This window comes from Gopherus evgoodei, chromosome 13 (assembly GCF_007399415.2).
Source record: "Gopherus evgoodei ecotype Sinaloan lineage chromosome 13, rGopEvg1_v1.p, whole genome shotgun sequence".
Lineage (NCBI taxonomy): Eukaryota > Metazoa > Chordata > Testudines > Testudinidae > Gopherus > Gopherus evgoodei.
In genome coordinates, this window is record NC_044334.1 from 13,459,815 (window position 1) to 13,483,520 (window position 23,706).

At 47.1% G+C, this 23,706-nt stretch overlaps 1 protein-coding gene across 8 annotated transcripts in view; it reads left to right on the forward strand.

The window, feature by feature from the left end:
• Positions 1–22,593, forward strand: part of ULK1 (unc-51 like autophagy activating kinase 1) — a 102,722-nt gene extending 80,129 nt beyond the window's left edge. For all 8 annotated transcript variants that reach the window (XM_030583256.1, XM_030583254.1, XM_030583255.1 and 5 more), the window contains 12 exons: positions 1,730–1,881; positions 3,229–3,312; positions 4,015–4,277; positions 5,124–5,308; positions 6,275–6,390; positions 7,015–7,158; positions 9,428–9,615; positions 13,372–13,550; positions 13,747–13,865; positions 16,651–16,808; positions 17,844–17,979; positions 19,572–22,593. In XM_030583256.1, coding sequence (XP_030439116.1) covers positions 1,730–1,881; positions 3,229–3,312; positions 4,015–4,277; positions 5,124–5,308; positions 6,275–6,390; positions 7,015–7,158; positions 9,428–9,615; positions 13,372–13,550; positions 13,747–13,865; positions 16,651–16,808; positions 17,844–17,979; positions 19,572–19,627 — 1,780 coding nt within the window. In that variant the 3' untranslated portion in view covers positions 19,628–22,593. The remainder of the gene's footprint in view (positions 1–1,729; positions 1,882–3,228; positions 3,313–4,014; positions 4,278–5,123; positions 5,309–6,274; positions 6,391–7,014; positions 7,159–9,427; positions 9,616–13,371; positions 13,551–13,746; positions 13,866–16,650; positions 16,809–17,843; positions 17,980–19,571) is intronic.
• Positions 22,594–23,706: the final 1,113 nt, after the last annotated feature.

Consider the following 23,706-nt stretch of genomic DNA (forward strand, 5'->3'; position numbering starts at 1 on the left):
ACTTTCTGCATCCCAATGAAGGGTCTAAGCATCTTTTCTCTGTGCTAGGCTTTTCTTTCGTGTTTGTGTGCAATGCATACTTTTGGGGGTGGAGGGGTGATACATAATTTTATTTCATGCCCAGATAGCATGAGCTATAAATTTGGAACATCCTCACTTACATAAAAGCTTTTTTAGAGTGTTTTTATACACAGTTTGAGATCCAGGAAAGTACCAATAAATATTTTAAATCTTGTTCCACTTAAAGCATTGTTCCTGTAAAGCAGGTGGCATAATAAGATATATAATGGTGTTTCTTAAAGAATGTAATGGCATTTAATTGATAAGACCTGGATAGCTTCCTCTTGGCTGCATCATTCACGAGTAAAGTGTATATTCACACCAATCGAATCTTTGTCATCAGATTAGATATACCAACATTCCTGCACCTTAATCTTACAAAGAGAGAAAGTATAGTGTGTATTCCTGATGGTATGATATATTGAGCTGAGTAGTTCTTTCAAATTACTCACCGATCCCTTTCCAAAAAAGCCACCTGTGGGTTGCGACCATCACATATTTTTTTGAAATGACTGATTGAAAATGAAATTTTTCGCAAGAGTTGACTGAGAGTGAAAATAGGGATTCATGTGAGAAAAGGATTTTTTTTTTTTTGGTTGTTCGGGGAGCCTGAATGCCATGCCCAGTGGCTGCAGAAGGGAATCTTGGTGAAGGAGGTTGCCCTGGTAAAAAGACATTCTGTTCTTTGAAGTGTGTGTGTGTGTGTGTGTGTGTGTGTGTGTGTGTGTGTGTGTGAGAGAGAGAGAGAGAGATTATTTTTTCCTGGAAAGAAAAAATAGTGTGAGATACCAAAAACAATATTCCTGTCTCTTTCAAGGATCAAGGTCCTGATGGATCCACTGTACTCCGTTTCCCCTTCTCTTTGTTTGCAGGATCTGGGCAATACTTCAGGAGGATGGATCAGTGTCGTTTTTACTCTTTAAGGCTGAGGTTTTTCAAGGGAGCTTAAGGGAGTTAGTAGCTCGGACTCTCTTTTGAAAATCTGAGCATAAAATGATTCCTCTGTGCGCGCAGTCACTCCAGTTGCAATGGCACGCACCGCTATGTGTTGTTTTGTGCCCATTCCTGACTTGACTCAAAGCCCTCTGAGGCAGTAAGTCATTTGGCACAGCTCACCTGTTGTACAATGCCATGCGCGCCTAGGGAGCTATCTAATTAAAAGACTGCTGTAACCAGCAGCCCAACATTGATAGGCAACGACTAGGATAAGAAATCACTAGGCGTTTTTTGATAGAGTTATTAAAACAAACTGGTAACATGAAAGATCTGAGTCTCTGGCTTCCAAGGGGGGGGGTGGGTGTGTGTGTGTGTGTGTGTGTGTGTGTGTGTGTGTGTGTGTGTGTGTGTGTGTGTGTGTGTGTGTGTGTGTGTGTGTGTGTGTGTGTGACTAAAAATGATGAGAATCCCCTAATGTCCCTTTTATAGTTAAGCTAACTGGAGTCTTTCTTTCAGTGTGCATTGTACGCTCCTTGTTCTGTTTGTATGGCACACAGCACAGTGGGGGCCTGGTCCTAGGCACTACTGCAATACAAATAATAAACAATTAATGAAGATTTGGCTTGGTGGAAAGTAGCTCTGGGAGCTCAGATGGCCGGCGATGTTGTTGTTTTTCTTGTCCCTCTTTAGTGGTGTCTTGAATAACCTGTGCATTATTGCTGTTTCCAATTAGGTCTGGCACAGTCCGAAGATCAAGCAGTACAAGCCCTCTTGGGTTTGCTAAAATCGGTGCTTCCCCTCCTTTCTCTGGAGAGCATGGAGCTGTGCCATCCCCCAGACGGTTCTCTTTCGGCGGTGCTAAGCCTTACACCCCGTCCCCGCAAGGTAAGGTGCCAGCCAGCAGAGCCTGGCGTGTTACGACCATTGCAAAATCGGGCGCCCCATTTCCCTAGAAAAGGAAGATGGTCTGATGGTTACAGTAGGGGGCAGGCACTGTTGGGTTGTATCCCTGGTCTTGGCACTGACTTGACAAGAGTGTGTTCCTCAGTTTTCCCATCTGTAATACGGGGATAATAATACCCATTTACTGCATGAGACATGAGGTTTGCTTAATGCTTGGGAACCACCTTGCAGTCCTCTGGTGAAAGGCCCCATGCAAATCAGAATGTTCATGTTACATGTGAAAGCAAGCCAGATGAGTCCAGAATGAAAGGCTTCAACTGCTTCCTTGGGCCCTGCCAATCAGTCTTTCCTATGGTGGAGTGAACAGTGGATCTTCGCTCAGGGCCTGCTTATGAAAAGAACTGACATTCAGCCGCTGCACTGTGTCCTTGTTTGGTCTGTTGTCATGCAGCAGCCTTATCCTGAATGAGGGACAAGGGCAGAGAAACGAAAGAAAGAAGGATCAGATTTTCAAAAGAACTCGGCAGCTCCCACTGCTATCAGGGGAAGGTGAGGGTGGATTTCCCCTTGTTCTCAATGAGACCTGCTGGCTTTTGAGCTCTTTAGAAAATCTGGCCCCAGTTGTGTGTCTTGGGAATCCAGAATCTTTTCCAGTGCTGATTTCAGTTAAAACAAATTTTACCCCAGAGAGTTGGGTCCCCATCACAATCATGATACATTCGGTCTTATCAGTGTTTAGTGTCGTTAATGATTAACAAACAGGGGGTGATGTTCTGGTCTCACTCAAGTCAATGGCAAAACTCTTGTTGACTTCAGTGGGGTCAGTATTTGGCAAGGTCAGTGGAATCCCCAGGTGTAGCCTTCTTGGTATCGGATAACCTGACCCAGATACTATAGGGCGATTCAAGGGCAGGGCATTTGGGGATAAGATTAGCCCTGTTCCGCATGTGTTGTGATATGGAGAACTAGGTAAAAGGGTGGACTTGGATTTTACTAGATCCTTCACATCTCTGAAGTCGCCAATCCCATGTTTACAGGACTCATATAGGTGGGGAGCCAATGTTTGATTTCTCTAATTAGACCCCAGTCTGTTAGGATGAACTTCTGATCACGCTTCCTAAAACTCTCAGAATCCTTTCTCATGCTTTCCCTGGAGCTTTTCAGTCCTTTTTTATCCTACACCAAGGGAGGAGAAGGGAAGAGGTAGCTGACTAAGTGCTTCTTGCTCTTAGATGGGTCTGCGGTGAAACTTACTTATCTAATGTGGTTGCAACATCATCTGGGAAAATCTAGTACTGTGTAAACCTTTTGATTGTGTTTCCCGTAAAGTCGGAACAATTCCGGAGCAACCCGGCCAGACTGTTTTCTTCTCCCCACCTGGAGCAGAAACGAGAAGCAGGATCCCCATGCCTGGTATGTCCATATTATGTTTATCTTCCTCTTCTCTTTCTGCCTCCCTCATATGAATAAGGGGCTGGACACATCAGAAATGTGCTCTCCAAAGGGCTTTGGGTACAATATTGTCCTTCTCTGATGCTTGGCTCAGACAGGAAATCCTTTGTGATGAGAAGAGATTCTTTACCCATTGGCTCCTCCCCCGCCACTCCCCAGCTGTTGCTGTCCTTATACCACCGTGGCATGAAATTAATATATTTAAATGGTGCTCGTGGGTTGCACACATGACACAAACTCTGGTTTGTGTCTTGGAAGTCACTGGTTTGTGCGGTGTGGAAGTCCTGAATCCTTCTCCTCCCTACGCCCATGTTCTCCTAAATCCGCCTTGCTAGTTGCTGGGCCAGACAGCTCTGAGAATGTGCAGTGTCCCAGCAGGTGAACTCGAGCAATGACTGCCCCCACATTTCATGAGCCCCTGGAGTTTAGGCATCAACAGGTCAAAGCCTAAATAAGGCCTGAAAGTTTGGGGACACGTTGCTGAGAACAGAGTCTGAACTTGACCATGTATTGAAGGATTTGATCTGTAGGTGCCTAGGACAAACTCGCCTCCTCTGCTTTCTTAAGGTTTCCCTGTAGGTCCTGATATCAAACCAGCTCGCAGAGTTAGAACCGAAGAATGACTGTGTGTGTGTGGGGTGGGGGGGTGTTCGGATTCTCTAGGTGCCTCAGTGCCTGAGCACTCTTCCCGAGGGATGGGCTGCCGGCTTCACAGCGCTCCCAACCTGTCAGACTTACATTCCTGCAGGCAGAAGATCACCAAGCAGCATTCTGACCCTCTCGTTGCTCACTTTGGACACGCTCCCATCAGCCAGCCCCTGCAGGTTCATGGCTTGCAGCCCTGCCGACAGCTGAGGTCCTCACCAAAGCTGTCTGAATTCATGCAGAGAAGTCCCTTGCCAACTATCTTGGGCTCCCCTACGAAGGTATTCTGTGGATTCTGCCTTGCAGCTCTGTCTGGCAAGTTATTCTGGAGTAACTAACTGTGTTTAAATGAAACTGGTTCGGATTTGCTGTGGCTGATTAGTTGTTCCTCACGGGCTGTTTAATGATCTGTGTCCAATGAGTCAATGCTCCTGTTCCTAGTGGACAGATCTCGCTTGGCATTAGTGTCTGAGCAGTGAGACGAAGGATCTGAGAGGGCCCTGGCAATGAGCTACCCTATCCCTACAGATTAGGACTGAGGCATAGCAGTGGGCTTCTGTATGAGGCTGAGTTCTACAGTGCATCTGGGCTTGTAACGCAAGGCTTTGCCCTGCAAGCATCCTGAGGGTGGTAGCCGGAGAGATGAGAGCCCTGATGTCCACCTGTGAAGCGGACATGATAGCTTCACTTTGGTCTCCACTTGTATCAGAGAGTTCACAGAGTTCAGGGCCAGAAGGGACCACCAGATCCTCCAGGCTGCCCTCCTGTGTATCACAGGCCGTTAAACATCACCAGCGTGCTCAGCCCAAGAAGTTGGATTAGACTAGAGCAATTTCAGTCTTCAGGAGACTAAGCTGGTCATGAGCCAAAGGCAGAGACCAGGAGAGAGTGAGGTGTCCCCAGTGTCCGAGGTCCCTGCAGTGGAGGGAACGGTCAGCCACAGCTCTGAAGCGGCATGTAACATTCAAAAATGTGTTAGGCAGCTGCCTTTCCTCTGGGGCTGGGGAGGGCCGAGATGTTTTCAGCCTCAGTTTCGTGTATACAGCTTCATTTACGAAAACCAGAACTGGCTTGAAGAGAATATTTACAAATAACTCACCAAGAAACCCCAACTCTCTCCTTTCTAGGCTATGTCCCCTTTTGAGTTCCCCAAAACTCCCAGCTCCCAGAACCTACTCACGCTCTTGGCCCAGCAGAGAGTCATGATGGCCCCAACGCGGAACAGGACTCTGCCAGACCTGAAGGAGATGGGACACTTCCATTGCCAACAGACTGGCCTGGGCTTGCGGCCTGTGGAAGAGATTAAGGGCAGGTAAGATATCGGTGTGTTCTGTCATAAAGTATGTCGTATTGTGATACTTGGTTGATAGACATGGGGGAAAAGCAATCCCCTGCCCTTTGACCAAGCACTTGTAACTACACTGCATTTTACAGTCATCAGCCAGTATTCACAATAGGCTTGTGTTGCAGGCACATACTACCCTGACTTTTATAGGCTTCCTAGGCAAAGGCAGGCCATGCCCTAAATTCGTGATTTTGGGTGTCCTAATTTTTGGCTGTATAAAGGGGCCTGAGCTGGGATTGGGACCCCAGGCTTCACCTAGCTGGGATCCGGGCTGTCAGTTACACTAGGCTACCACCATTTGCACGAACACGCTGATTGCTCCATTTGGAAATGGTTCCTGCAGTGAGGAGGCCACCGCCCCTTGTAACAAAATACCCAGCTTCCTGAACGGAGATCCCTTTAAAAACCAGTCATCTACCACTGAGGCCATTTCAGGGCCTTAACACTACTGTGCTGTCATTAGTCTTCTCTAATTGTCGTCCTGATGCGTGGTGTTCGTGGGGCGAGTTCAGCTCTCTCCTGGGTTCATCCTGAATAGCCCCATATCGAGTGTTGCAGTTCTGTCCGTCGGGGGAGGGGACGGGGTTTGCTGCAGAAGAAGGAGTGAGGCCAGAAGGAAACCATTTCTGTGGCAGAGCTCCATCAGTGAATGCTGACAGGAAGGAGAGATCAGCGAAAGGAAGGTGTTGATGCAAGTAGCTGGGCTACTAGCTGTTCCCTGTCCCAGCCAGAGATGCCCCCACGGCTCTGATATAGCGGAGTAAAGAGCATCGCAGGCTAACAGCTGCTTCAGCGTTGAGCCATTTGCCGTGCAATGTGCAGAACAAATGGGGAGGCGGAATGGCACAGATCACGGAGTGGAAGTTCACTGAAACCTCAGGCCTTTCTGAAACCATCTTTTTCTTCCTGCATCACATTTAATTTTCTCTCTAGATCTCTGAGCACCGGCCGCCTCACTGACCTGCTTCTCAAGGCTGCCTTTGGGGCTCAGATCTCAGAAGCTGGCAGCAACGACAGCCTGAACAATGAGAAACCAATGGAGATCACAGGTATGAGGGAAGGCCACGCGGCCTTGGTAGCGTGTCTCAAGTTTGCCCGGTTCTTGCTTTCCAGGGCTTTGTGTGAATGGGAGGTCTCCGGTCTCCTTGCCTGGGAGCAGGAACTGACTTCTGTATTTGATATGGGGATAACAGTGCTTCTTCCAGTGTAAAGCACTTGGAGGCCTAGGGATGAAAAGCGCTGTGGAAGAGCTGGGTATCATTATTACTTTTTATCTCAGAGGTCTATTTTATGATGAATATTTTAATAGGAACAGTTGAATAAGCATCGGATGCTTTTCAAACGTTCCTTCACCCTCGCGGTGTTCCTGGGAGGTAGAGGGACATATGATCTCCACTGTGGCAGAGTCGTGTAGGAGGGAGCCCTCCTCCGAGGAGCTGCAGGAGTCGGTAATCTAGTTAGCAGTGAGGCCACCTAAGGCTGCTGGTGCTCTTTGGTTGTGCCCTGTTTGTATGCAAGCCTGTGTCATTTCCTTTGTCAGCGGGATGCTTGGAAAGGGAGCAGTGGAATCTGAACAGAGTGGGTGGGAACATCTTGAGGTTGTGGGGAAAGGAATCCTGCCCTCTGAGTAGTAATCCTAGTAAAAGCTGCTCCTTTTCACTCTTCTTCTGTAGCTCCCCCTGCTGCTTATGGAGGAAACCTATACTGTGGGGCTAGAGCTGGGGGCTCTCTGAGCTCTTCCCCAGTGGTCTTCACGGTTGGATCCCCTCCCAGTGGGACAACGCCCCCACAAACCACTAGGACCAGGATGTTTTCAGGTAATGGCCCTACCCTTCTGCTCTGGTGGGTCTGTCTGGAAGGTGGTGAGGGCAGGCCTTCGTGCCACAGACTTTGCTTTCTGTTGTTGGAGCACTGGCAGCACAGAACGGTTTAGCAGAATGGCCTGAACACCATTGAGATTATAACCGTGGCAAATACTAATCCAAGTTATTACTGAAAGCTCTTTCCGTTGCTTTGAGGATGAATGTGGATGATCAAGAGAGATACAAATATTTGTTACTTTATTTCTCTCTCTACTTCAGGAAAAGCCCTTTTCTAGTACTTTTCTATCAGAACAAATATCCATGTGAGTCAGTTCACTCTCTCTGAATAATGTTGTTCAATAGGAAATGACTGTGTGCTTAATAGTTAACTTGGGGAACTGCTGTGCTCATCATTATGAGTCTGCATTACTCCATCAAGCTGTACAGTTTAATTAAAGGACTAGCTTTAATACTTGATTAAGGAGACCACCCTGTTAGCCGTCTTTCTTTCTCCCTCAGTCCCTGTCCTAAATGTGGGCTTTTTGGCATTGAGCAGGATAGCGTGAAAATTCATTATAGAGACCAGAGGGTATGAAGACGAATCATTCCCTAACCTGCTGACAGCGTCCTGTACATCATACATAGGCTCCATTCCCCGTTCTCTTCAGAGTCCTCTGGAAAAGATGCCGAGCCACCCCTAAGCATTCCCAGGGCAAGCTGTGCAGTGGATATTAAGACAAGTTCACTAAGTGTTGCAACTGGATAAGAAATGAGCTTGAAGAGCTGTGACTGATCTTTATTACCCCTATTCTATTAACTACTGCCAGTTTTCTGCTCATGTACAGAAATGGGACAGCAGGCTGTCATTGCTGGGAGGGAGGGGGCTCAGAGGCAGAGTGACACAAGCTGAAGCCTTACGCAGCCTCAGTGCTTGACAAGTTTGGAGTGACCATAAATAGGGTCATTAGACAAGTACAACAACAGAGCAATTGTACAGGCCAGATTAAGGCTGCTGGAAACAGTGGCCTGCAAATTTGGGGATACTCTGAGTTTGAGATTCCTTTCGTTTGCCTGCTCCATTTGTCTCCCCTCAAAGAGCTGGAAATATTCAGACCTTCTTTGCGGGTCCCTGAAAGCTTTGGGGTGTAGTTCTCAAGCAGGGCGGTAAAGGAAAGAAAGCTGCATACAAGTCTGTCATGAGTAACTCATCAGCAAATTATGTGGCTGAGTCTTCTGAAGACTCTGTAGAGCAGCAGATGGAATCCAGAGGGGAAAGGCTGTCTCTTTTCCAACCGTGACGTTCAGTGACTGTAGGGAATCCCATCTTGGCTGAATTTACATAGCTGGATAGATACGCATTACAGCCTCTGTGTCTCAGAGAACGTTCCCCATCGACAACATGTGCTGCAATGCGGGTCATGGTGAATATATTTAATTCTCTTATTATGACTGCATGACTTTGGAGGGTCCTTTTGCTATTGATAAATCTTATAGTAAACAATGTATCTGTGGTGCTCTCTGGGCTTGAGTATGATTGGCCCAAGGGGACATGGTTAGTGGTGATCTAGTAGATGGGGCACTGGACTAGGACTCAGGAGATCAGAGTTCAGTTTCTGGCCCTGCCACAATGTGGAACCCTGGACAGCTTAATATGCTCCGTACCTCACTTCCCCATCTGTAAAATGGGGGAGGAGAACAGTTCCACCCAAATGAACCAGGAGCCCGGGAATTGACATGCTGTTGTCCATAGGGTCAGAACTACTAGACAAGGGCTTCTCTAGCTTTTTTGCCACCCCAAGCATGGCATCAGGCTGCCTACGGCAGCGCAACTGCAGGAGATCCCCGGTCCCGCGGATTCGGCGGCATGCCTGTGGGAGATCTGCCAGTCCTGTGGCTTCAGCGTACCCGCCACCGAATCCGTGGGACTGGCGGACCTCCCACAGGCAAGCCACTGAAGGCAGCCTGACTGCCGCCCTCACAGCCACCGGCTGGGCGCCCCCCGCGGCTTGCTGCCTCACACACGTTCTTGGAGCACTGGTGCCTGGAGCCACTGCTGCTACTAGAGATGGCAAAAAACGGGCTCCAAGCTTGTAGCACACATACTTACGTTGCATAGGATCGACTGCTTTCTTTGTTAGGCATCTAATCAAGAACCCCAATACTCCACTTCCTAGCAGGGTGTCTGTGTGATAGAGGGGATTGTACATCATCTAAGCAATGGCTGTGCTGCAGTTCTGCCTGGTATTAATGTCTAAATCATTGCCATGTGTACTTTTCTTCTCAGTGGGTTCATCAAGCTCTCTGAGTTCAGGAGGTTCATTCAGCGGCAGACACTTGCTGGTGGGAGCTGGTGGGGATGCCATGGAAGCTCCATCTAGTCTCCGGTACACTCTTGTGGATCCTATTGCAGCTAATCTGGAAGGGGCAGTTACATTTGAGGCACCAGAACTGCCTGAAGAGACGCTTATGGAGGTGAGTACTTAAAACAGAAATGCAGGTGGGGGAAGGAGGTGAATCACCAAAAGGAAGTCCAAAAGGTTGAAATATTGGATATTTACAGAAGATGTGGTCAGACCCTCAGCAAGGGAGCAAGGCCAGTTTACACCAGATCTGGCCCAAGTTCAATAAGTCAAAAATGCTTTCAGCATATTGGTCCTGTTTGTCTGTGAGGGAACAAAGTTACTGAACTTCTCAGTCCTTGTAGCTGGTTACTGGAATGATGGAGGGTAAATTTTGCCATTTCTAAAGCTGAAATTGAAGGTTGGAAACAGCACTCAATATTGCACTTTCTTCTTTGACTGAAAATCAGCTGGTTGTGAAGGAAGTCTGGGTTGTTACTTTTTTTTTCCCCCCCTTTTAAAAAGAATTACTGACGTCTAGCCAAAGTCCGGCCAGCGAGCTATTTAATGTATCCCATTACTATCTTCTGCATGCACTTGGGGATTGTGTTAGCAATACAATCTCCGATGAAAGGACCTAAAAGAAAATAAACTGGATGCTTGTGTTGATAGCAGGAGAGAGAGACTCTGAACCAACAAAGTAGGCTGTTGAACCATCTTTCTCAAGTTGAAAGGCAGCCAGACACCCCCTTTTCCCCACAGTGAATGGAGCTGGAAGCATAGCAAATGCTCCCACTGCCCAATTGCATTTGATGTGTAAGTCAGGTTATCCATTTGCAGTGGAGCTGGAGACGGAGGGGAAAAACTAAGGCCTGGTTTCATCTTTATTCAAAATCTTACGGAAGCTCATCTAGGACTATGAAAGGTTTTTTACAACTAAGCCTTGACTCCAATATCAAAAAATCATCCTCTGGACAGGACCGGCTTTAGCAAGTGCAGGGCAAGATTCGTACTCACCTGGCGGCGCTCCGGGTCTTCAGCGGCACTTTGGCAGCGGGTCCTTCACTCGCTCCAGGTCTTTGGTGGCACTCAAGGACCCGTCGCCGAAGACCCGGAGCTGCCGCTGGGTGTAAAATTAAAAAGGTGCTGGCCGGATTCCTAAAGCCGGCTGTGCCTCTGGATACATGCAGAGACCTGTGCACATTGGTTTAAGAATTAAGGTTTGATCCATTTTTTAGAAAAATGAGATGAACTGTCAGGTGTGTGCTGAGTTGGTTTCATCTGCTAAGTTTTCTGCAGAGCCATGAGCCTGAGATTTTGTGTGGGAATTAACTGAACTTCCTGCCACCTTAAGAGCCCCAGAAGCATGGGAATGTGGCAGCCACTCCTCCTCTGTAGGCCCAAACAGAATCTTCCCAAGGAAATGTCAGCTTGATCTTGTTAATGCTATGCAGTTCTGCATCAAATGTCCGCAGTGAGTCATTTTGGTTTGGTCCTCGTTTCTGTTGAATGCAGGCTTTAATAATCCATTCACATGTTGCAAAACCTCCCTGGCACCCAACTTTTTTTGGCTTATTTGTAACCTGTTTTATGCCCTGTGGATCTGTCCGGAATGCCAAACTGACAACTTTTCCACACAGATGCTTTCTGCTGATGTTTTTACAGCATACTGAAATGTTGGCATTTTGAAACCTATTATTTATCTCAGGTTTCATTGTAAAAAGTAAGTGAATGTTTTTTCTTTGAAAAAGTTCCTTTAGGGCAAAACAAGACAAATTCAGGACTGTATTTAAAAGTCTGCTATGCAGTGCTAAAACAAAGTACATATTGGGGGACTGGAGCAGGAGAGGTTCTGAATGATTACTGATGGTAGGGCTGGAAAGTTCCATAGGCTCTTTATGGGTAGGGAGAAAGGAGAGTCCATTGAGTAGGGTGCTAACCTGGCTGTTGGGAGACTCGGTTTCAATTCCTGTTCCATCATATGTGACCTTGGGCAAGCCACTTAATCTCTCTGTGCCACAGTTCCCCATCTGTAAAATTGAGATAATAGCACTTACCTACTTCACAGGAGTATTGTTAGGGTAAAGACAATAGAGATTTTGAGGTGCTGTGGAGGCCATGTATATATGAAACCCATGAACCAAGAAGCAGAACTGATGGGTGAATAAAGAAACCTATATAATTGGTTGCTCAATATGAGGGATGTATTTCTCCCTTTGACGGCTGCCCATAACTCATAGACTAAAGGGCATTAACCTGCCACTTTGAGAGAAGGACAGACCCATTGTATTACTAGAGAGACAAGGTGGGTGAGGTAATGTCTTTTTATAGGCCCCTCCCCCATCTTGTCTCTCAAATATCCTGGGACCCACGTGACTACGACACTGCATGTATCCATTGAATGCATGACAGACCTGCTAGCTCTTCCGATCGTTTTGATCGAAAATACCAAAAGGAGTTCCACAAGAAGTTCCAGCAAGATGTTGTAACAGGTTTTATAGTCCCCTCAAAGAGCCAGTCGTTCATAGATTCATATGATTCATAGATTCTAGGACTGGAAGGGACCTCGAGAGGTCATAGAGTCCAGTCCCCTGCCTTCATGGCAGGACCAAATACTGTCTAGACCATCCCGGAGAGACATTTATCTAACCTACTCTTAAATATCTCCAGAGATGGAGATTCCACAACCTCCATGGGCAATTTATTCCAGTGTTTAACCATCCTGACAGTTAGGCACCTCCCTTGCTGCAGTTTAAGCGCATTGCTTCTTGTTCTATCCTTAGAGGCCAAGGTGAACAAGTTTTCTCCCTTCTCCTTATGACGTCCTTTTAGATACTTGAAAACTGCTATCATGTCCCCTCTCAGTCTTCTCTTTTCCAAACTAAAGAAACCCAGTTCTTTCAGCTTTCCTTCATAGGTCATGTTCTCAAGACCTTTAATCATTCTTGTTGCTCTTCTCTGGTTCCTCTAGAATTTCTCCACATCTTTCTTGAAATGTGGTGCCCTGAACTGGACACACTACTCCAGTTGAGGCAGGTGCTATGAGTAGTTAGCCTTCAGGCTATACTGGGTGGGGTTTATTCAGTAAAACTCCCCAAGAAATGGGGAAGTGCCCCTCTGAGCTGAGCCCATTGCTGTGAGGTTTCTTCCCCCTATTAAATGAAGGTGCCTCATAGCTCAGGGTGCTGGATTGAGAGCCAAGAGGCCAAAGGCCACGGTTCACCCACAGAACAGATGCTCAAGCAGCAGCATGACAAGCTTGCCCTGTCAGCGTACCTCACTCCTGTCCTGAAATAAGAATCAACTCTGGAGATGTTGGTTCCGTGACAGTGTCGACTCAGACTGAAGACTCTAAGGAGTGGGGTGTTGTGTTGTATTGACAGCCTGGTGTGAGGCTTGTATTTGTTGGGTTTACATACATAGGAGTTCAAGCCAGTTACTTCTGGATGTGCCCAGCTCTGTCCTCAATCACTCCATTGCTTGCCTCAATGACAGCGAGAAGCATTAGGCCCGCGGCTCACAGAAACTGCCCTCAGCTTTGATGGATTCCTAAGCAGTCACACAGAGAGGAAAACTCCTGTTGGAAGGTTAGCCTGTTACTGGGAGCCTGGCTTACCAGCTTCTCTGGGGAACTGCTTGTAAACTGGTGGCCTGAAGCTGTGCTCTATTAATCTGTGAAGGAGGAGGATTGGTGTCTGGGCTTGGGTCTGAGTGCAGGGATTTCATACCCAGACACAATAACAGCTTCTTCTTAGAGTTACATCCTCAGCTTCTGCTTTCATAAGCCAGTGATGAGTCCTCTGTGTGCTGGCACTATTGCCAGTGTGTCCTGCCTCCCTCACACGCTGCATCCTACACGTAACCTCGGTGTTGGTGTTTCCTTCTCCAGCAAGAGCACACGGACATCCTGCGCAGCCTGCGCTTCATGCTTGCCTTCGTCCACTACGTGATGGAAATTGCCACCATCAAAGGGAGCACCAGCGAGATGAGCAGCTCAGTGGCCTCTGAGTACCAGCTTCAGGAGAGCATGGTGGCTGACCAGATCAGCCTTCTCAGCAGGGAATGGAGGTAAGGCCTGAGAAGAAGCCAGAATTCCTTGACCTTTTCCCAAAACCACCCTAGCTGCTGTGCGTTGCTTCTCTCTGCCCACGTGCCTGGTGTGTGCATTTGGAAAGCACTCTGGGACAATTATTGTAGAGGTCATGCTATAAATACACCGACCAGCCCATTGATCTGCTTGCACTGAAATGTGCTTCCTTTACAGCTATGCAGAGCAGCTGGTACTGTACCTGAAAGTAGCAGAGCTGCTGTCCTCGGGCCTGCAGACAGCCATAGAACAGATCAAGGCAGGCAAGCTGTGCCTCTCCTCCACTGTCAAACAAGGTAAGGGCCCCTGGGCACAAGTACAAGGGACCCGTCTGGAGTGCCAGAGCTGTGGAAAGGAGCTTGGAATGAGGATGTTGTTCCCCCCTCACAGACCCCGCCCCTCCCTGCATTGCCCTGAGACTCCAGCAGTAAGAGCAGAGTGAGAAGCAGAGTGCTGAGTTCATCCTGCTAGCTAGTTCCGACCCTCTCTCTTATCTACGGAGAGCCCCAGGTGAACACAGTGCAGTCTGTCTGGGATCACTTGCGTGGATAACCAGCTGCCTCCTCTTTAGAGCTCCTGGAGGAGCAGCTTGTACACATGCATGCACACGCCTGCCCCTTCCCCCATCCACATATATGAGCCATCGCTACTGAACGTGGCTAGTGGCCCCACACTCAGTAGTGAGCACCACTTCTGCGTGTAGTCAGCCTTCCTCGCACTCCTCTGTGCTGGCAGTTTCCTTTCACGCTGCCACCCTCTGCCAGCGCGCACACGCACCCCTGCTCTGTGCCAGCAGCCTGCCTTGTCTCTCCCCCACCTTCTCCCAAGTATTGCATTCCATTTGCAAAGTTATCGGCCCTCTGCCCGGTGGCATGGAAGAAGAGCACATGAGCCTCCTGGCACTGCTGATGTCCTCAGGGATGCTTTTCATACACCTCAAAGAACCTGTTCCTCACGTGACATTCAGTTTATGCAAGAACCCAGGTTCTCGCTTGTGCCGTTGTATGAATCCTCACTGGCAGTTAGAGAGAGAGCATCTGATCTGAATATCTTGGCATGTCTCTATACACAGGTGCTTAATTATCCGTGATGGGGGTGCAACTTAGTTACATTATTCGGAATACGTGCTTACTTGGCAAGTTGAGTCATTTCTTGGCAATCGTGACTTTCAAGTGAAAGAAACAAAAAACAGGAAGTAACAATACCCAATGGCAGTGTAGGAAGCTGTTTATTTATCAGTTTGTTATGGCCTTCCATTGGTTCTGACGTGTTGCACGTCTCTGGCCATCCCACAAGACGGCCACTAGTCAGTACAAAGCTAGTGGCTGGATTTTTGTCTTAGCATTGGGATGCTATTGAGGGAGTCTTTCAAAGGCACCAAGGGCAATTAGACTCCCATCTTCCATTGGCTGCTTTGTGTCTTTGAAAATCACCTCTCTGCATTGGGGGGGTGTTGTCAATAACAGCACAGCCTCTCTTTCTGCAATGGCCAATGCAGGGACTTAGCCACACAATTTCCACTCGTGTAAATGGAAAGTCACGCTGCTACTTCTCCTCCTTGTCTCTTAAAACCTTTTCCTGGTCAGTGGCTGAAAGGTTCAGAAAGCCTCTGGGTGCAAATTAGCCTTTGCAGAGCAGTTTCCCCGCAGAGGCCATAGCGCTCAGCTCTCTCTGCTCAGTGACTTTAGCTGCACTGGGTTTTGTTCAGGCATTAGGCAGTGGCCAAAGGAAATGCTGCATCAGTAAATCCCGGGGGCTGGAATTTTACTCCGCTCCATGGATTTTCTGAACTGACTCTAACTTCCCCCTTGAAAGAGTAGATGGCAGAGGCTGAAACTTTCTGAGTCCTAAATCCGCTGTACGTTACTGTATATCATACACTACCTGGTGCCACTCAGGTCATCCACCGGGCTCTCTAAGAACCAAGGGTGAGCTTCTGAGCCTAGTCTCTGAACTCTGAACTACAGCATATTCAGGGAGAATTGGAATGAGTTTGCAGAAGCTGTGGCCAGCCACGGCTACAGCTGTCCTTGTAGCCTGAATAACAAATTATTCTGAGCATTTACAGAGAAGTCTTAACCTCTCTTTTCCCACATGCTCGTTAGGTACCTTGCAGATTGTAGCCTCTAGATATATAGCTGAGCTTTCACCAATAGGCTTTGGGCATTAGGCAAGCTATTCCAGTCTTCCTTCTCTCCCCACGAAGCACTGCTTAGAATTCCGGGTCTCAAAGTATATGAGGAAGCGAGAGCAGTTTGAAAGACGCTGACACTACTTTGTGATGAACAGTCCCTTTTTAACATGTAAAGTTGAATGTAGGCATTAGGGGGAGACCTTCAAAGGCACCAAGTCCCATTAGCTTGGCAGGCTGACCTGTGTGCCTTTGAAAAAACTCCTGGTAAGTCTAGGACGTGTATCTAAGCTACTAAAGGGGCTCAGTCTCTCACTTTGTTGAACGCCCTTTTGGATTATTATTGCTGGCCACATACAGTAACGTTGAGATAAATTCTTCTTGCTCTTCTCCATCACGTAGACCTGGAGCCTTAAAATCCTGGCTGCCCTGCAGGAAGGGAGGTCAGGTGTCCTTGTACGTCCACCTGGCAGGGCAGCAAATAATTGCTATATCCCTGCTCCACTCCATTGCTTCACCCACTCTTGGCATTGTAGGCTCCATTAGCTACCATAGGTGAGGCAAGTTTGCATCACGCCACCAGCCATCGGATCAGAGAGGCTCCGTTTGTGGAGTGTTTGCTGTTCCCAGTGGTGTGTGAGGCAAAGTGCACACATTGAATTGCCTAAACTTTGTTGTTTCAGGTAAAAGAAACGAAACTAGATCTGGTGGCAGGGAACTAGACACATATGTGGGTATCTCCATATAAGAGCCTTGAAGCTACTGCACGAGGCTAAGTCAAAGCCCACGATAGTGACGGGTATTTCACAGTCTGTATGCTGCTGAACGGCTGAAGCTTTGCTTTAAACAAAGCACCTTAGAGACACTCCTTCAAGGTTTGGAGCGTGGAGAGTAGGTGAAAGAGACAAAGCAGGAAGTGGAGACAAACATTTTTGTTTCTTTTGCCCTAGTTGTGAAGAAGCTTAATGAACTTTATAAATCCAGTGTGTCGGCCTGCCATTCTCTGAACATGAGACTCCAGAGATTCTTCTTGGATAAACAGAAGCTTATGGATCGGATCAACAGCATCACGGCAGAGAAGCTCATTTTCAGCTACGCCGTGCAGATGGTAAAGATCTCGCAGCCCTAGAAGAGCAGTGTCCAGCATGCATCGTGGCTCAGCATGATTGGTCACAGCTCACATACAGGGTGCTGGCAGGTTGTTTTCACGCCGGGCTCGTTGTGCGTTGGAGGGCCGGGAAGGGACATACATACCACTGGGTGAATAATGGATTTTTCAGTTGCTAGCAAGTCAGAAAAATCAGACAAATGTTTCATTTTGGGGTAAACCAAAACCAAATGTTTAGCAAATTGAAAAATCAGAAAACATTTAGAGTTGAGTCGAATGAAACACTTTGTTTGACCCCAACTCGAAATTCTTCATTTTGATCTGGGACATTTTAACAAAAGCAAAAGAGGACTAGGCCTGGAGTGGTGATGGAGCCCTGCTTTTAGCCCAGTCGTTAGGGCACTCACCTGGGATGTGGGAAGACCTAGGATCAATTCCCCTCTCTGCCTGATGTGGAGAAGGGCTCTGAACTTGCATCTCCCCCGTTCCAGGAGGAGTACCCAAGCCACTGAACTATGGGGTATTCTGAGGCAGGCATCTCTCTCTCTCAGTGAAGCTGTTCCACTTTTTATTACAAAAAAACATTAAATAGTTATGGCAGCAGGAACTTGACTGTGGGTCTCCCACATCCTAGGTGGGTGCTGTAAGCACGAGGCTCTAGGGTCATTCTCACTCTCTTTTGCTGGCCCCGTGGCTGGCTGTTGTGGCTCTCAATTGCTACTGTGCTGTCCTCCGCCTCTGGCCATTTTGTAGCTCCAGCCCAAAATGTGTTGGTAACGTTGAAACAAAACATTTCCCTTCGACGCCATCAAGCCATTTCGATTTTTCGGTCCCCGCGAAACTATTGGGCAAACTCGGCACAAATTCATGGATGGGTTTGGATTGACCAAAGCAATGTTTTGGGGTAAATAAATGATTATGCAATGGCACCCAGCTCTCAGTGTGCGTGCTGCTGAGCGTGGCGTGATGGTGCAGCCCGAATACTGTCCCTCTGCCTGCTGCATAGAATAACTCGGGGAGGGCTTCTGCACACAGGTGCAGTCTGCAGCGCTGGACGAGATGTTCCATCACAGGGAGGACTGCGCACAGAGGTACCAGAAGGCTCTGCTGCTGATGGAGGGGCTCTTGAACATCATAACGGAGCAGGGGGACATCGAGAACATCAATAAATGTGAGCAGCTGGGCACTCAGTTTTGGGGGAGGGATAGCTCAGTGGTTTGAGCTTTGGCCTGCTAAACCCAGGGTTGTGAGTTCAATCCTTGAGGAGGCCATATAGGGATCGGGGCAAAAATCTGTCCATAGATACCTTATGGAAGAAGAGAATTCCAGCCCGCAAGCAATCAGTCAGTTAAATAATACCAGTAACGATCCAACTTTAATGGCTGATCTGAAGTGTTGTTAAAGGCAGAGGGGGGACTGCTGCTTTAACAGTGCATGGTAGGCACTGACTGGATTATTAAGGAACGCTATGGCGTTGCAGACACTTCTCATCAAGTCTCAAGCGTATCACTTACTCAGAGATGTAGCTCGCTGGCTAATCCACCTGAAAAACACCTCTCTCCAACAGAGATCTAGTCACTAACATTTTTTTTAATTGAGGCTATGTCAACACTATGTCCGTTACAGCAGGAGAAGCTCTCCCACCGACATAGCGCTGTCTACACGGGCACTTAGACTGGCATAACTCAGTGGTTTGCAAACTGCAAGTTGCAACCCAGGTCAGCACTGCCGACCAGGCCATTAAAAGTCCCGTCGGTAGTGCTGCCCAGCTAAGGGGGGCTAGTCCCTACTTGTTCTGACACCACGCTGTGCCCCAGCAGCAGGTCTGGCTTCTAGGCAGGGGGGCCACAGGGCTCCGTGCTCTGCCTCTCCCCTGAGCACTGGCTCCACACTTGCCAGGAAAAAAAGTTGGAAAACCGCTAGTATAACTTACGTTGCTCAGAGAAGTGGATTATTCGCACACCTGAGCAATGTAAGTTATACCAAAGTAATTTGTGATGTAGACATAGTCCCAGAAAGCTTGTTTCTCTCCCCAACAGAAGTTGGCCCAATAAAAGATATTGCCTCACTCCTTGTCTTTCTGATATCCTGGGACCAACACGGCTGTGACAATATTGCATGTTCTTTAACCCAGTTTAGTTCACAGCTTCCTGAATGAGACAGTCTCTCTTGCGTGTCTCTTGTTAGATTGTGACAGGCTGTATTTTAGATCCAAATGTACAGCCCAGCTGCATGCACCTACCAATATTAATTATTTACATCAGGAATTCAGGTCCTTGAGCCTGAAGCTTTAGGAATTAATCCCGCCTAACTTTGAACTTCCTGCCTCCATAAGGATCTGATCAGACCCTGATTTCTTTGTGTCCCAGATTGGGCCTTGGCAAATATGGTTGAGATCTTGAGCCATCTTCGCTACTGGCGTAAACCACTTCATTGATTTAAAGAGTTACAACCCCGCTGATTTTAGAGCCAAATTAGGGCCCTTTTCTTTCTGAGAACTCAATGTCCCTATAAGGAACAGTGGCCAAAGTACTGTTCTCTGGAGTCTCTAATGATTCCCACTTCTCATGCTCCTCTCTGCATGAGGACGTTTTGAGTCAGGTACTCAGCTGGTATCAATGGGTGTAACTCCATTGCCTTAGCAGAGCTGCATCCATTAACACTGGCTCAGGAGCTGATCCTGTATATGTCTCCTTATCTTGTTATCTTTAATATTGCTGGAGGCCAAGAGACTGATTTTCCTGTGTCCTTTCTCTCTGACAGGTAAGATGTGTATTGAACGCCGGTTGTCGGCTCTGTTATCGGGGATCTGTGCGTGATTTTAAAAGTGCTGCTCGCCGCGAACCTCACGCCAGCCAGTCACGTTCAGTTTCCGATCGCTGGCTGCAGTGGTGGAGAAGGAGCCTGGCTGCGGGGAACCTGGAAGACAAACTGCTTGATCTTATTTGTACTCATCAGGAAGGTTTTCCACAGTAGAGATTTGGATTCTTTTTTGGGGGACATATGACAGCAGTGATCGCAAGCACTTCCCCACCATATAGACTGGGGGAAGACGGAGGAGAGTGTCAGGGTTTTTCCCTTTCTTGGTGGCGGGGGTGAAGGATAGAATTTCCCTTCCTCCCACTTCCACTTCAAAGGACAAGGCTGCTGCCTTGCCCTCCTGCTCAGAGCCGGAGTATTTTAGTGCTGCATCCATTGCTGGCGGTGGATGTGCTGAAACCATTAGCAGGAAGTTTCAGGTGAACTGTTCAGTGAATTGAAAAGGGTGGAATTTCAGGCCAGTTGCATACTTTCCCCATCCCTGCTGATAGCCAAGCACTCAGGAACTGGCTGTTGACCTGCAGCTGCTCCCTCTCCGCACTTGTCCTTGTGTATGTCCTGCCACAGAGCACTTCCTGAGTGGTGGAGAGGAGTAAGGTGGGGAAGCTGGATCTCTTCCTGGAGCGTTGCTGAAGACAGCTGCAACCTTCCGAAAGACTTGCTGAGCAATGCTGGAACCACGTCGCCGCTGAGGAGGCTCCCCTGTACCAAGCATGAGGAGGTGGGTCACATCCCTACCTGGATGGGGAGCTACCAAGGACAAGAAAGTTGTGTGTATATATATTTAAAAACGACTCTAGCATTACAAGAAGCCCCGATGGTTATTCCCCCAGTAGGGTCAGTATCCTAGACCCTTGACTGCACAGCTTGGCCCATCAGTACATATCCAACAGGAGGTGGTGCCCATGCTGTCCTCCTTTCAGCTGTTGGTTAGCTAACCCTTTCCCCCACTGCCCCCTCAAAACACTAACTTTGTGACTCAAAGAAGCACTTTACACACTATGGAAACTTTGACAAGTTGACTTTGCATCACACGGTGACCCCGGAACTTCACGACTGCTGGCAATGCTGTTCTTTTGTTCCTCGTTGTTTTATTGCACTACGTGTGTGTATCTGTGTGAATACATATTCCTCGGGGCGAGTATGTATCACTATATCGAGTGTGTGTCACTGTATGTATTTAACTGTACTGTATCTTGTGCATGTGCAGCAAACAGCAGTCACACGGTCCATGTGCTGTTCCCCTCCGTGCCAGGCAAAGCTGACTTGAAATCCTGCAGTACCAAGAGGTTTTTTTATTTAAATGTTCTTTTTAAGGACCGTCAGTACAAAGCTCTATGGTTTTTAAGAGCTCAAGAACAGACGTTGAGATCTTAAATATTTACAACCGAAAATGCATTTTTTTTATTGTTTTGCTGCTTTATTTTTATAAAACAAACCAACCAACTCTTTTAGTGTTCAGTTACCTTCAGCATTTCTTTTTAAGCGACTGTGTAGCCAAACCAGGCCTGTGGGTGTGGGCGGTTGAAGATCTGTTGAGGCTTGGATGCTGCAAGTGTGTGTGTGAGGGGAAAACTGGTTGGCTGTGAGTGTTTGTGTGTGTGTGTGGGTGTGTTTTAATTTATCAGAGTCATGGCAGTATTTTGTTAGCGCTGAGTGGAAAAAGTAACCTCCGTGGATGAAATGCGAACCGTGGGCTTAGCTTTTGGGATCTAATAACATTTTGCACATGGTGGTTAAACATTCATTACTTCTCTCTCTCTCTGCCACTGTAATTTTTTGCATGTTTTTGTATGACACTCTTTGGAAAAAATATTATGCAAGGAACAACTCTGACGTGTGAACCAGCTTCATCTGTGGTAAGATGGACACTTCTCATGGCAGAACACAAAAGCAAGTAAACCCCCGTCCCTTTCCAGGGGCGTTCGATTACATGATGTGTCACTTCAGTATCAGTCCTTCATTGCTTCATTCATTCACAGCCTGCTGTAGCTGTGGCTATGTTTGCCTGTTCCTAAAATAAAAACAAACCTGTGGCTGGAGATGTTAAACAAGAAGCAGACCACTTCGGAAAGGATCGCCACCAGTCCTGCAATAGGCTATGCTACGAGTGCAGTACATTAACCTGGATGCAGTGTGGAAACAGTAAGCCAGGACAAACTTCCCAGCACACACGTGCTTTTCACACTGAATGCCATGGATACCCCACAAACTTAATCGCTTATTGCCAGGTATTAGTCAATTGCATCCCAGGATTCGTGTGTATGCCACAGGTGTACCGATCCGATCCGTATACATGACAAGCTCAGCACTAGCCTTCCAGCTGTATTTAATTACTTGAATGTATCAAATTTGTCCACATTCAACGTATATAAATATATATTGCTCCAAAAAAAAAGTGGTTTACAGATCTTCAACCAATATATAAATAAATATGTGTGTGTGTGTGTACATAGTATATATATTTTCTCAATACTTGAAACTTAGCCACTGTGCTTGGGTTTAAAAAATAAACAAACAACGAGAAAAAGACAAAACAAAAAAGACAGATTTCTTTTGCCATCACTTTGGTGACTTTATTTGTTATCTAAATGCATGTAGCGTGAATCCAAATTTTTTTTGGTAAAAAATAGTATTTATTGCTTTGTAGACAATAAGGAAAGCAAAAAAGAAAAGAAAAAATTTGAAATTGCTAGTCTAGTCGATTCACTATCGTCATGGGTTTGTTACTTGTTGCAGCGTTTGTACGTAGCGTCTTAAATATATTTCAAGAAACCTCAATCTAATACCACGTATCTTCAGGTTTATGAGAAAGTGTATGATGTTATTCTTTAAAAGGTAATGCTCGATTGTCAACTTTTTTTTTTTAATTTGTGTTTTGTGTGTAATTTTTTTTTTTTTTTTGGTTTTAAATTGTATAACACCGAATTAAGAAAATAAAAGTGATTTGAAATTGTCCATGATTGCGTATCCGTTCTCCAGTATCACTTCGTTGGTAGCATTAATGCTAATAATACCTCGTTGTTATTGAACATATCTCATCGGTAGAACTCAAAGTGGAGGTCAGTGTCAGTTTACAGCTGAGGAATCCCTGGGATAAGCAGATGATAGCTAGATCCCACCAGTCCTGCAAGCACTTAAACATGGGCTTAAGTTTCCCCCCATGCTTAAGTATTTGCAGCATTGGGATCCTGAGCGATTTGGTGCACCTTGAGGCTAACTTTTTGTGTCATGGTTCAGAGGCCTGAGGGCAGATTAGAAGCACATAGTCAGGTGATGTCCCAAATACTAGGGTTGTGTGTAGCGATTTATGTTTTGAATGTTTTTTTAAGAAATGTGGGTTTTAGTCGTTTAAAAAACTTTATTTCATTGATATGGTAACAAATTCCCTTGATCTACCAGCTTTTCTATTCCGAGTGTCTGGCTTAGACTGTTTTTTTTTGTTGTTGTGGGGGGGCGGCGGGTGTAGAGGGAATTTCAGCCAAAAAAGTTCCACTGTTTCCAAGAAAAATTGTCTTGCCCGTGTTAAAACCACCTCTGGCTACATTTCCTTTGAGAGGCTCTAGTGCCCCCATCCTTCGGAGCAGGGTCTTAACATTTGGCAGGGGGTAGCCTTTGTGCCAGGGGTGTGCCTCTTGCCTTTCCCATGAAAATCTGCCCACATTTGGCCAAACTATAAGCTTTTTGAAAAATTGCAGCTTGCACATACTCAGTTGACACTTGCTAGAACTTTGCAGCTAAATTCATGGACGATTCCATCTATACTGGTCCTGTTCCAGCCCAGGGCTGAGCAGAACTTCCCTGTAGTTGGAGCTGTGAGCTGCTGCAAGGCCAGGCACCAGAACTGAGAGCAGGGAGCCCGTGTCTCCTCTGTTCTAAATGAACACATGGAGGAGAACGCTGCCTGATTTGAATGCAGAGAGAGAATAGATTGGGACAAGGAGTCTGGTGGGAGGAGATACAAACTGGAGGCTGGCAGAGTGGGTGGGAGAGAAACTGAAGTTGAGGTGTGGGAGGCTGGAACTGGCTGGGCAAGGAGACTGGGAACATGGAGCTGGGAGGAGAACGATCGGGAAAT